Here is a 13,210-nt window from a genome sequence, read left to right as displayed (position 1 = left end):
TCGCGGAGGTGGAATTGCTGTCATCACAAAGAACTCCATGATAAAACGTCTTAACTACACCACAACATTCATTTTCGACCACATATCGTTTGAACTAGTCCAAACCACACTCACACTGGAGCAAAGGTCAGTCCATTTTTTCTGCCTATACCGCCCTCCTTCTAGTAGAAAAAAACAAACTGGCTGACTCTCTCCTTTTGGAGCAGTTTCCGAATCTCCTGGACTATGGAAATTCGATAGGTGGCAACCTGATTATTCTTGGAGATTTCAGCTTTCACTTTGACTGTCCCGGAAACTCAAATACATCAAAACTCATAGATTCCATTAATGATTTCCACCTCAAACAGTCAGTTAACCAACCCACCCATAAACATGGTCACATTTTAGACTGGATTCTTCATAGACCTGATGATAACATTCTACGGACCTCCCTGGTATCCCATGACCTTGCATCAGATCACCTCTGCATTATATGCCATCTTGACGTATCAGTCCCCAACCCTCCACCTTTATCTGCTACTAAGAGAAACCTCCGTATGATAAATAGAACCAAACTAATACACGACATCCAAGCTAACCTAACAACCTCCTACCGCAGAACAACTCGATAAATGTCTGCGTTCATTACTTGACAAACATGCCCCGGCTACCAAGTGCAGAATATCAATTCAAAAGTGTTCTCCATGGTATAGCAGTGTTAGGGACCAGCTTCGCACTGCTAAAAGAGACCGCCGTAAAGCTGAGAGGCTCTGGCTTTTCACCAGACTCACTATTCATAAGCAAATCTATGAAGTCGCTAAGAAGAATGTCACAAATATAATCCATGCAGCGAAATCAGCCCACTACACTACTAAGATCATGGAAAGTTGCAGCTGCAAAGAGCTCTTCGAGATTACTAACAAGCTAATGTCAAGGAACAATACAACACCACTTCCAACTACCTTCTCTCCAGTCGACCTTCCGGACATGTTTGCAGATTTCTTCCGTGACAAAGTACAAACCATTAGAGATAAGCTTGACACCACAATTTCAACTGACTAGTCGTCACCATACAGTTGGGATACAGAATTTGAGTGGCAACCATTAGCAGCATTTGAACCTGTCTCTATGGATTTCGTACGTACAATCGTGATGAAGAGTGCACCAAAGTCATGTGAACTTGATTCAATTCCAACATCACTGCTGCTTGAGTGCTTAGATCCAGTATTGCCTTCACTAACTGATGTTATTAATACCTCTCTCTCATCTGGGGAATTCCCATCATTTTTCAAAACTGCCATTGTAAAGCCTCTGCTGAAGAAACCAACATTAGACCATAACGATTTAAAGAACTACTGCCCAGTTTCTAATCTCCCATTCATATAAAAAATCTTAGAAAAGGTTGTTCTATCCCAGCTTGTATCTCATCTAAATTCAAACAGTCTTTATAGCAATGTACAGTCTGCATATCGCCCTTGCCACAGTACTGAAACTACTCTTCTAAAAGTAGTTAATGACATTCTCTCTGCTTTGGATAGCGGAAAGATTACAGTCCTCACCCTCCTTGATTTGTCTGCAGCATTTGACACAATAGACCATGATATATTACTTCACCGTCTCCAGCATGTATTTGGCATTCATGATACAGCCTTAATGTGGTTCAAGTCCTACTTGGTCAACAGGACACATATTGTATCTGCTAATGGAATACACTCCAGCCCAGTTGATCTATGTTGTGGTGTTCCACAGGGGTCTGTTCTTGGACCTGTTCTCTTCATTCTGTACACTCAGTCGCTCTCAAGTGTCATAGATCATCATCCAGTGTCTCACCAAATGTACGTTGATGACACCCAAATATACAAATTTAGCCACTCAACTGAAGTTGATGCTACCATCCAAGGTGTAGAGAGGTGCACTTCTGATGTGAAATCATGGATGACTTGTAACAAACTGCAGATGAATGATGATAAAACTGAGACCATTCTGATCACAACACAAAGACTTTCTCATTCACATCCTTTACCTCAAACAATAAATATCAGCAACGGCAGCATTAAGTTCACACAATCAGTACGAAACCTAGGTGTTACTCTCGACAGTACTCTCACATTGCACCAACATGCCATGAAAATATGCAAGGCTGCATATCTTGAGCTGAGACGCATCAGCTCAATTCGCAAATATCTTTCAGTTGATGCCACTAAAACACTTGTGTGTTCATTAGTACTTCCAAAACTGGTCTATTGTAACTCAGTTATGTCTGGTTCATCTCAATATCTACTCCAGAAACTTCAAAAAGTTCAAAACACAGCTGCTCGGATCATACTTAGAGTACCACGATCAGAACACACCTCCCCGCTGCCTGCTACTGTCCGTAAAGTTACGTAAATTCGTAAGGGAAAGTTATTGGGAAAAGCGTACGCAATTCTCGTTAGTGAAACACCCGTAATCACGTACGAATATCGTACATAAAAACGTAAGAAAATATTGGGCGTACGTTGTTTTGTGAAACAGGGCCCTGATCCTGCCTTCAAAGTCTATGTGTCTACTTACTCAAAGTGTGCATAATAGACAATAGACGCGCGCAAGAATAAAACGATGGTCGAATGTCAAGTGACAAGTGACTGCGTGTGTGTGTGTTTGTGTACGTTTTTATACGGGGAAGGGGAATCTAGAAACCAATCCCAACTACCTGATCGGCCTTGCTATGCGAGATCGAAAGCGTTGATACAAATAATATACCAAAAGAGACCCCAATCAGACTATGGAGTGATGAGGCTGCTAAGTTGCTATCGATGGACCGTCTTCTCACTGCTCTACTTTTCATACAGTGAAAAGATGTCGAACCGGTTTGTTGATAGCTCGCTGGTAAGTGAACGGTCATAGCAGGTGTAGGTGGATGACCTGGGAGATTATGATCCGGTGAAAAATCTTTATGAAAATACTATGAGATCGGGGAGGATGGTACCAAGAAAGAATCACAGGAGATCAAAGCAGACCAAAAATTTAAAAATCTCCCCTTATCTGACATCGGCAAAGCGAACTTTACAGGGGTTGCTTTATTATCGATGCACTGACAGCCGAAGCGTTAATTGTGGTCCGGGACAACCACTAAAATGGATAATGATAATGATCACACTGATGGCGCAAAACCTACTGCTGAGATTGGTGCCATACCGAAAGAGGGCAATGGCACGTGAGACAGCTGTTTTACCCTGTTTAAGGCACTGAACAAAAACAGGCACCAAAGTAAATGACTACTACACGGGCATTTTTTTTTCTTTTATGCTGTTGCGGAATGGTTGGTTAAAGGTATGTACAATGGATTATATGGTGGGAACGTGTTGGGGATAATCCTCGAGTCAGAAAGCTATTGTTCCGACAGTTCTGTCGTCGCTGTCTGTCGTTTCACCTGTTCCATGTGACACCATACAACGTATTATCCATCTCCACCGGTGAGGTTTATTACGGCGCCAAAGAGGTCCACACGATATTTCACCCTCCCGCAGGCTATCGCATCATTGTTGCTTCCTCATAAAAATCATGACAGGCGTGGTTTTTCATGGTCGCATACTTCTCGTAATCGTTAATGATGAGCCTAAATTCAGAGACCGCCAAATTCACATTGCTCTCTGATAAGGCGCGAATTTAGTCGTATTTTCACTCCTTTGTCAGGAAACTACGAAAATTAAATTTTCGTCCAATGAAATCAAACGGCAAATCAGAGCTGTTATCTGTAGGAAAATCGTGATAGGAGCATGGTTTACTTTCGACAGTACGCTCCTTCCCTTATCACCCGTACAAATAGACAGTCATCAATGTTGTTTGAACGCCAACTATCACGTTCATTATTTACAGTAAGAACTGTTTGACTTCTTTTTTTTTTTTGATTTATTAAAAGACAGCAAAGCCATGGGTGGCAGAGTGGTCTAATAACTACCATTTCACCTTTCTCGGCGTGGGTTTGATTGAGTCTCGGGCTCGGCCAATGTGGGTATGTAAGAAAGCATATCAGCAGATTCCCGTGCGTTGGTGGTTCTTACCGGATATTCCTGGATTATTCCTCCACCAGTAATTCTTACCGCAAAATATTGCCTATCATGCGCTGAAAAATGACCATACCCCTCCCAACCCCAACCCCAAAACAACAACTGCAACATTAGAAGACAGCTAATATTACCATAAAAAGTGGAAATGTTGATATCGTAACATGTAAACACCGAATAAAAGGTATGAAAAAGAACCTAGTTTACTGAGGTTTAGAATTATCTCTTTACTAATATTGGATGGAATATCCCCCTGTATATCTGCAATTGCTGACTTTGACATACCATATATAAAAGCGTAATTGTTCTGCCGTAGTTTTTGAAAGAATTTATTAAAAATCGATGACTTAATGTCTCGATTGTTTACATTTTGGGGCATAATCAACAAAGTGAAATATATCATGCACATTATTGGTTACTCATTTATTTGTTTTACAGAGAACATTTATAAATATGGCTTAAAATAGAGACACCAATCTTGATACTATTGCGATAAAGGTTCCCACGCCTAAACAAGTGCCTGCACCACAGGAACAAACACAACACCGCCGCACAACTTCAGGCGGCGAAACAGGAGGAGATGTGTGCTTTGGCCTGCCTCCGCTAGACGTGACAGCACAACCGAGTACCAGACAAAAGGCACAAGTGTGATAAGAAGTCGAAGACCACGACACCCACAAAACTACGTTGGCTATTGGTGGTATTGCTGTAGGACTTGGAGCCATCTAATTTCTCAGCTCGTGCACAGACCAGCATTTGCATGTGAGCTGATATGAGAGTGAAATACTGCAAATAATGTGACCGCTATCGTGATGATGAGTTACACGAGGTTTCTTACAAGCTAGCCGATCGCTTCGCCGGCGGTTTTATAAGAAAAAAAAACAACGAGAAAATCGTTCCAAATGATGGTGGAGAACGCCGCTGCCACCTTTTCTGAGAGCGTTTTCAGCATCCCTACCAGCCTGTTAAGATGCTATTAATCCACTCTTTCCCGCCAGAGACGCTTGAGTCTACAGCACCGCCTCCGTTTGCTACTGCAAGTACAATCGTGCTTTTGATGAACCCTATCCCACTGAGGATGGAGGCTATGATAATGATATGTTCACGACAGAATGTTCACAGATGACTGCTGAGGGTTGTATCCTCATGGAAAGCTCTGTTCATGGTCACCGTGATCAGGGAAATTGGCTGCTGTTGGCTTGTCACACTTGCCTCATGTTTTTTCGGTTCTATGGCTAACCTTTATGTCTTTACGCTGGGCTGTTCATATATACCCACACCCAACTTGCGTTGGAGGGTGACTAGTTGGTATGGGATCTTTTACGTATTCGAGAGTGATACTAGACCTCTGTACAGTCAATAACCTATTGTTTACGTCAAACTCCGCATAAACAAGACTTGTTTTATGCAATTTACCACAAGGAAGACGTCGGGCTTTTTAACACGAATTTCGTCATTTGCTGTTGATAGGCTTTCGCCATAAAGGTTTTCAAGGCGACCTCCCGATCCCTTAGTCTGCTCATAAGAATTGAAAGGCGAATCGATAAATGGGGTTTCATCTTAAACGGTCGTCCCCTCTCTGCAGGCTCCAAAGTCATCATCATCATCATCAATCCCTTAACCCAAGAGGTCGTTGGGGTACCAGAGTGGACTTTACATCCAATTCTCACCATCTTTCCTTGCTATTTACTGCCTTTTGGGAATCTCCAAGCCCCATGCCTGTCCACTCTTTAATGTTGTCTTCCCACCGCTTTTTCTGTCTGCCTCTTCTTCTGCACCCCTGCGCTGTGCCTTGCAAGATTGTTTTTGCCAGTCAAGATGCTCTTAAGACATGACTGTAGCACTTCAGTTTGCGTTTTTTCACAGTGGTCAAGAGGTCTTCATAGAGTCCGACGGCTCGTTGGATACTGCTGTGGACCTCGTTGTTGGTTACGTGGTCAGTGTATGAAATGCCCAAAATCTTGCTGTAGCATCTCATTTCGAAGGTTTGAATCCTTCATTGTAGATTTGATGTGAGCGTCCATGTTTCACAAGCATAGGGGAAAATGGATTTGACAATCGAGCGCATCAGCTTTATTTTGGAACCTAGAGCAATGTTGGTGTCTTTCCATATTGATCTCAACCTTGTTATTGATGCTGTTGTCCGGACAATCCTGCAAAGTAGTTCTAGTTTGGAGCCCTCGTCTGTGATAATTGATTCCAAGTACTTGAAGCTTGAGACTGTTTCCAGCTTCTATCCACTGACCTTTATTTCTGCACTGATGACACTGGTATTGTTTGCCATCAGTTTGGTTTTTCGGTGCTAATCTCTATACCATATGCTGTGGAGGTTCAGTTGAGGCGCTCAACCATGTCCGCCAGTTCTTTTTCATCTCCTGCTAAACAATCAATATCATCTTCTAAGCGAAGGTTAGTGATTGTTCTTCCTCCTAAGCTTACAGTGCCTTTGTGGTCTTTCAAGATATCTTACATGACAAATACAGGAAAATGTTGAAGAGTGTATGTGACAGAATACATCCCTGTCTGACTCCAACTGTTGTTCGGAACCAATCGCCTGCTACAATTGATGAGGACAGCACTGATGGCTTTGTCATAGAGGTGCTCAACTACCCGCACCAGGTTTGAGCTGATGTACTTTATCATTAGGCATTATTCCATACCCTATCAAAGGCCTTCTTGAAATCTATAAAGACATGCTATAGATTTTGCTGATGCTGAAGGTATTTATCACAATGGAGTCTGAGATTGAAGATACATTCTGTAGTGCTCCTTCCTGCTCAGAAGCCAGCACGCTCTTCAGCAATAATTTTCTCTGCTTGAGGCTTTAATCAACTGAGAATAATCTTCAGCATGACTTTGCTTCGGTGGCTAATCAGACTGATCGTTCTGTAGTATTGGCATAGCTGTAGGTTTCCTTTCTTGGACAGCACGGTGACATTCGATGGGCCATTCTCCTGCCTGTCATATCTTGTTGCAGATTGTTGTTAGGACTGTGACTATCTCCTCCTACTTGAATGAACTCTGCTGGTATCCCGATATCTCAATGCAGCAACAAACTAGGTCTATTTAAGTCACTCCGTCACAACCATGGCGTCCGTGGGGCGCGAAGTACGATGTTGTACCCCATAATCCTGGAACAAACGGCCCATACAAATCCCGACTGTCCGTTTTCCAAACTTAACAGTCAATAACGCAGTTTTCCCCGATACCTCACGGCTGGCCTTCAAAATAAGCATAGGTGACCAGAACATGACGCTTAAGAGGCCGCTGTTAGATCTTGACATAGAACAGTGGAGATAAGAAACGCTCATTAATCTTTTCACAGTACTACACACATTAATCTGAGAACATTCTCCATTAAATAACGTGCCATATACACACTAGAAGGCTCACATGTCCTTTCAGACGTCTAAAAAATTAAGTGTGCCATCGTACATGTAATTGACATCGACATAACATCATTGGATTAACTTTCATTTTCATGTACAACTAACCACAGTTTCGACGTCTCGATTATTAAGAAAAATATTATCTTCCGTTAGTGAGAGTCTAACTTGCAATATCCTGAGATATATATATATATATATATATATATATATATATATATATATATATATATATATATATATATATATATATATATATATATATATATATATATATATATATATATATATATATATATATATATATATATATATTTCGTATACTTCATGTATAGCTGCCTAGCGCACATAGAAAACTGAAACTAAATGAAAGAACTCAGTACTCTATCGCTTATTACGTATCTTGGTTAAGTCAAGAAATAAATATTTTCCCTTTCAAAATTAAATAGCACGCGGAAAATAGAGAACATCTCTATGCAATAGCCAGACCCACTATAGTAGATGATTAAAGAGATCCTACAATAAGTCAGCATGCAATTATTGATATGTCTGCTAATAATGTCTTGTAATGTTGCACTGATAACCAAGGGCTATAGTCATGTGTATAATAAATTTCAGCGAGAGTTGCCGCTTTTGTTTACCACGCGAGCGTTGATGCAAATCATGCATATTAACGGATGTTTTCGTGTAAATCTTCACCAATGCCAACGCTTATGTACTCGAAGAGACTGGTGTAGTTGTTGTTGTGGGGTTTAACGCCATTTTTCAGCACACGATAGGCTATGCATGGCGACCAGTATTAATGGTGGAGGAAGAACCCAGGAAAACCCCGGGAAGAACCACCGACCGACTAGAAGCCACTGGCAAGCTTTCTCACATACCCACATTGGCCGAATCCTAGATTCGAACACACGCAGACATAGGTGAGATGGCAGTGATCCGTAACGGATAGCGCTTTAGACCACTCGGCCACTCGGGGCCCCGACTGGTATAGTAGAATAATAAACAATCGTGGGCGTGGTCAGTAGACGATAGCGTGGTCAGTGGATACTGGAGAGTGGGTTTGGACAGAAATATAGATGTTTTTGTGAATGTTCATTGTATGTGTATCTTTACTTATCATGTTGACGGAGTTTATTATATTTAGTATAATAATAGTGGCTCTGTTGGTAGTGATCAAGGTTGAAGTCTTCCACCCCCACCTCACCTCGTGGCTTTCCTGGGGCATGAGCGCCTGTTGGCGACCTTCACCCGTGAGCTTACTTGAGTGATATGAGTACAAAGTCATGGGGCGGGGAGAAGAAGGCTTTGACCTAAATCCGTAACAAGAATCTAAAACTTCTATTATCAAACTACTTTGTTGTAAAAGCGGAATAATTATGTACCTCCGTCTCTCCCGCGTCCTACCGAACATCCATTACGGAAATGATTCAATATTGTCTCTGTCGAGAACAACTGAGACTAGTTATCTTTTGTTGAAAGTCAGAAATCTCAATAACTTTAACAAAATTTGCGGAAGACAATGATGAAATCAATATACAATATGTTTACTATATGTTGTACACAAGTCATTTACATCAAATAACAAATAAAGCAGATGCAGACTCAGTGATTTATTGCAGACCAAATTTGAAATGACAGAATAATGCTTTGCACTATTATTTGTACTTACTATATGCTTTTGTTTCATGAACTCTGCCAAAGTTATATGTTGAAATTGTTCGAAGTGTAAATTTATTTCCGTTTCGTTATGCGAAAAGCAAAATGCAAAATCTGTTGTTTTTTAAAAAAATAATATATAAATATATTCTCTTTAAATCATTTTGCTGAATGGTCTTAACTGCTTACAATTTATGGGCACGAGCCTTTGCTATTTCGTTTCGGTAAGAAAACGAGAACAGGTTCATGTGGAGAAAACAGGTTCGATTTAATCGAAAATTATTAATATTTTCTTTAGCTTTTGATCCTCAAGTGAAATATTTTGATATATTTACTCTTACAAATATTAATAAAACTACTGAATACGGTAAGAAACATTACACAAAATAAAATATTCACTATCGGGAAAGATCTCTCTCTCTCTCTTTCTCTCTCCAAAATGATACTAATATGGATTATTCATGTGAAAGAGTACATGTGAATGTTCGGTATAAATATAGCTACCGAAGACCTTGAGTCATTATCTGATAAAGCAACAACGCTTACAATAGCACATAAAAGAAATGCATTCTTTCAGAATGAAGGCCATCTTAACTTGAGACCTTTTAATTGCTAATTAAGCATCAGTACAGAACATTAAACATGTAACTTCTTGTGTAGAAACCAGTGGAACTGCAAGATAGGGATTGTGAACCAAAGTCACTGAAATATATTACAGTTGTTTCTCTACGGCAACTATGTCATTTTCGTTAGATTAATAAAATTTGAGCCACACGAATCAGGACAATTTTACCAAAACAACTGAGACACTCTACTCGTAGCAGCGTTTTCGATGATCTATTACTGTACTTCAAATCCAGACAGGCACGAATCATTCAAGATACACTTTGTATTGTACAATGCAAAATCCCACGTTCTTTACCTCATAACCGAAACAGTACAAAAGTTAACACATATGATAATATAACACAAAAGATAGCGATGTCTAGTAAAGATACACTTTAAAATCTTTAATAAACGTAAGACTCCCTTCTTGTCGAGCATTTTGTATTAGGTAAAAGGTAAAGTCAAACTTTCACATTGAGATTAACCTAACAAAAATGGACCGCAATCCACGTTTTGGTCATATGGACACACAGACGAAAGCTAAAGTGATCGCTAAAATTAATCTAAGTCCCATACATGTCACGAGTTTTTCCTTGGCATTTGCGTGATAAAAACAGTCGGCTTCGTATTCTCAGTAGCTGGATCCTCATGGTTTGGTTTCTTTGTTGAAATTTCTATAATTTTCCCTTGTTTTCCATCTTTTGTCATGTTGACGGTGATTGGGGGTAGAATCAACTTGGATGAGGATTTCCTAGGGGCTGGTGTACGTAGAGGACTGACTGACCGACTCCTCCGCTCCCTGGCCTTCCTGAAAAGGGCGCTAGTTTTAAGCGTTGAGCTATAAACTTCCATTTTACGTCGCTTACTCAAAATCTTTTCCGCCTTTCGCCTCCGAATCATAACCGGAGACATCTCCCTCAACTGTTGTACTATCAGATCATCAAGTACAGGTCTAGTGGTGCCAGGACCGTACCGGCCGAGCATGTCATCTGCAGGTCTTCTTCGTTCCCCCCGCTTTTTTGCCAGGCTCTCCAGGACAAGCATGTGGGCCGCATGGTCCTTCAGATTTTCCTTATGCTGGTGAACCTCCTTCTCGTTCCTCATCTCAAAAATATTCCTGGCAGCATTGACTTGCCTTTTTGAAAAGTTCAATCTGGCCTCTTCTGACTTGTTTTTGACCTCTGCCAGGCGAGTGAACATGTTACGTTGTCTTTCAAGAGACTCCACCATGGATTCCGTGTAAAACCTACGTGTGTATTCGTCATAAATAACTTTCATCTTCTTCGCAGAAACGTGATCTCCTAAACTCATGATGACTATGTAAACACATACATCCGTAATTTCGACTCCCAATAATTTAAAATAATTATGTCAAATGTCAAACTTAATCTTTAAACACATCCATGTAGATCGTTTTGCGAAAAGTTACATGTCCCAAATCACGTGCGTATGTTCATGAACTCCCATAGCCTAGTATTGATCATTCATATAAGCTGACAAATACATTCTAAATGGTTTTGAAAGAGAGGCCGCCTAGTGTCAACTTGATATAATCAGATCATGATAAAGAAATTACCGGTTATTCCTGTTTCGCTTAATATCGTATGATATTTAATGTACACGAACCTCTTAAGGTAACACACAGCGTTCCACGAGAACCCCGATCGAGAATCCTGTCAGCCGAAGATAAACCAACAGATTCTTTTACTCCATATGGACACTTTTTTGTACCTATTTGAAATGTGTTCAGTTTGTATTCTTCTATCAAGACGTTTTGATGTTGCCGGGAAAAAGTGTCGATGAATTGTCTTTTCGAGAGGTGAACAAATACCGTGTATTTGACGCTTCCTGTAATCAAAACGTCTGATGATATAAAAGCGTCGTCTATTGCTAGGCTGGCTTATCGAGAACTAATTACATGTCAGTTTAACATTAACTCTTTCAGCTCGAAGTGTATATACAATGAATTGTACCGCACGAGGATTTATTTATTATCTATCTAGGTCCTTTCACATTTTGATTTGTGCTAAAAATATAACCAAATACTTGTAATACTCGTGTTGGTTACGATACACAACCTATTATGAGAAAGCAATGACTCGAGGCCGACTTAATCTATTCCATCCATTCGCTATGCTACTCGATACGGAAGCACAACTATTCTAATGATATACTATAATAACTGATCCCAAAGCAGAACACACTCGGGTCCGTGTAAAAAGGAAGGTCATCTTAAGTAACTTGGAAATATATCAGAAATAAGCTCCGGCAAAGAATAACGTGCACACGTACACGCGGACCCCCACCCCCCACCCACACTAGCACCCACATATGTATTGCCATAAATATATTGCTTAGTAGTGCTTGGTGCTGATCTTGTCTCGCCTGCACGAGCAGACGTCAAGACTTATAGAATGTATGCATGGTATTGCAGGGAGACAAAGGCATCCCTGTTGAGGGGTTACATTATTCGTCACCCGCGAGGCTCTGAGAAACAGTATCCGTACTTCTTCGGTGGTGACGGAGTCTGCAATAATACGCTTAACGTCATGTGCATGGATAATACATAATAGGGAAGTCAGCCGCTGGGAATGTAACATCCAGTTGGAAAGCTTGCTTCGTGTGAAGGTCTCCAGCTGGTCAAGATGAGTATTTATCGATATTTGTGGTATGCAATAGTATTTGTAGTAATTATAATACAGGTTCTTGTTTCTTCAAATAGTGAAGATGATATCGTCAATATTATTGTTAGGAATCGGATACAAATTATCATAAGGGATCATTTGTTTCTGTTAATGGTGAATTAATAATTATTTTGTCTACGTGATACCTTGCAAAATCAGGAGAAAGTCTTATAAAAGCATGATGTTGGAACAAGGGGAATTGGTTCACGTAAATATTGTCACCAAGATTAGTCACAGAAATCGTAACTAATTCTATTCTAGTGACTGCTTCTCGACAAAATCGAATACCTGAACTATACCACTTAACATTTAGTTACAAACTACAAAACTGCTAAAATAGAAGGAAAAAGGTTTTACGAAGCAAGCACCAAGCCATACTTTGAGTGAAGTCTGCACCTCTTTTAGAGAGTAAAAAGTTAATCAATAACAACTTAAGGAGTGATGGTTTTAAATTAGATAGTATCTTTGTAAAGGAACACAAATACCGACACAGTGCAGTAAAATGTCTTTCAAACAAGGACGTATGATATTTTTTTTTTTTAAATTAATGGAAGTGCAGTGCATTTAATGAGACGATAGTTTTCTGACCAGTCTATTCAATTTTAAGGAAAGTGCTAGGAATAGGAATTTCAACGGCGGTGGTTGTTGTGGTATAATGTATATTGAAAACTGAACAGACCAAAACCGGATTCAACGGCAGTAAGTGAAACTTGGTAGTGATACCAGATATCCAAATGCGAAATAAGCATAGTTTGCATCCGTGCGGTAAATATCATCAAAAACTTACAGATGTCAAGAAAGCATAACAAACATATACATGCAAGGTATTTTTCTAAAATACTGTCATGAG

At 40.1% G+C, this 13,210-nt stretch overlaps 1 protein-coding gene across 1 annotated transcript; it reads right to left on the bottom strand.

Moving 5' to 3' along the window:
- Window positions 1-9,009: 9,009 nt before the first annotated feature.
- On the bottom strand, window positions 9,010-11,601 carry LOC149774327 (uncharacterized). The gene has a single exon (XM_089945404.1). The coding sequence runs from the start codon at window positions 10,985-10,987 to the stop codon at window positions 10,256-10,258; it is 732 nt and encodes a 243-aa protein (XP_089801530.1). The 5' UTR covers window positions 10,988-11,601; the 3' UTR covers window positions 9,010-10,255.
- Window positions 11,602-13,210: the final 1,609 nt, after the last annotated feature.

Source organism: Sinohyriopsis cumingii, unplaced genomic scaffold (assembly GCF_028554795.1).
Source record: "Sinohyriopsis cumingii isolate HCF-2022 unplaced genomic scaffold, ASM2855479v2 utg000349l, whole genome shotgun sequence".
Lineage (NCBI taxonomy): Eukaryota > Metazoa > Mollusca > Bivalvia > Unionida > Unionidae > Sinohyriopsis > Sinohyriopsis cumingii.
This window is presented reverse-complemented; position numbering and strand designations above follow the sequence as displayed.

Bases quoted from the DNA above. Each gene is read 5' to 3' on its own strand.
- LOC149774327 (XM_089945404.1), bottom strand. From the start codon at position 10,987: ATGAGTTTAGGAGATCACGTTTCTGCGAAGAAGATGAAAGTTATTTAT.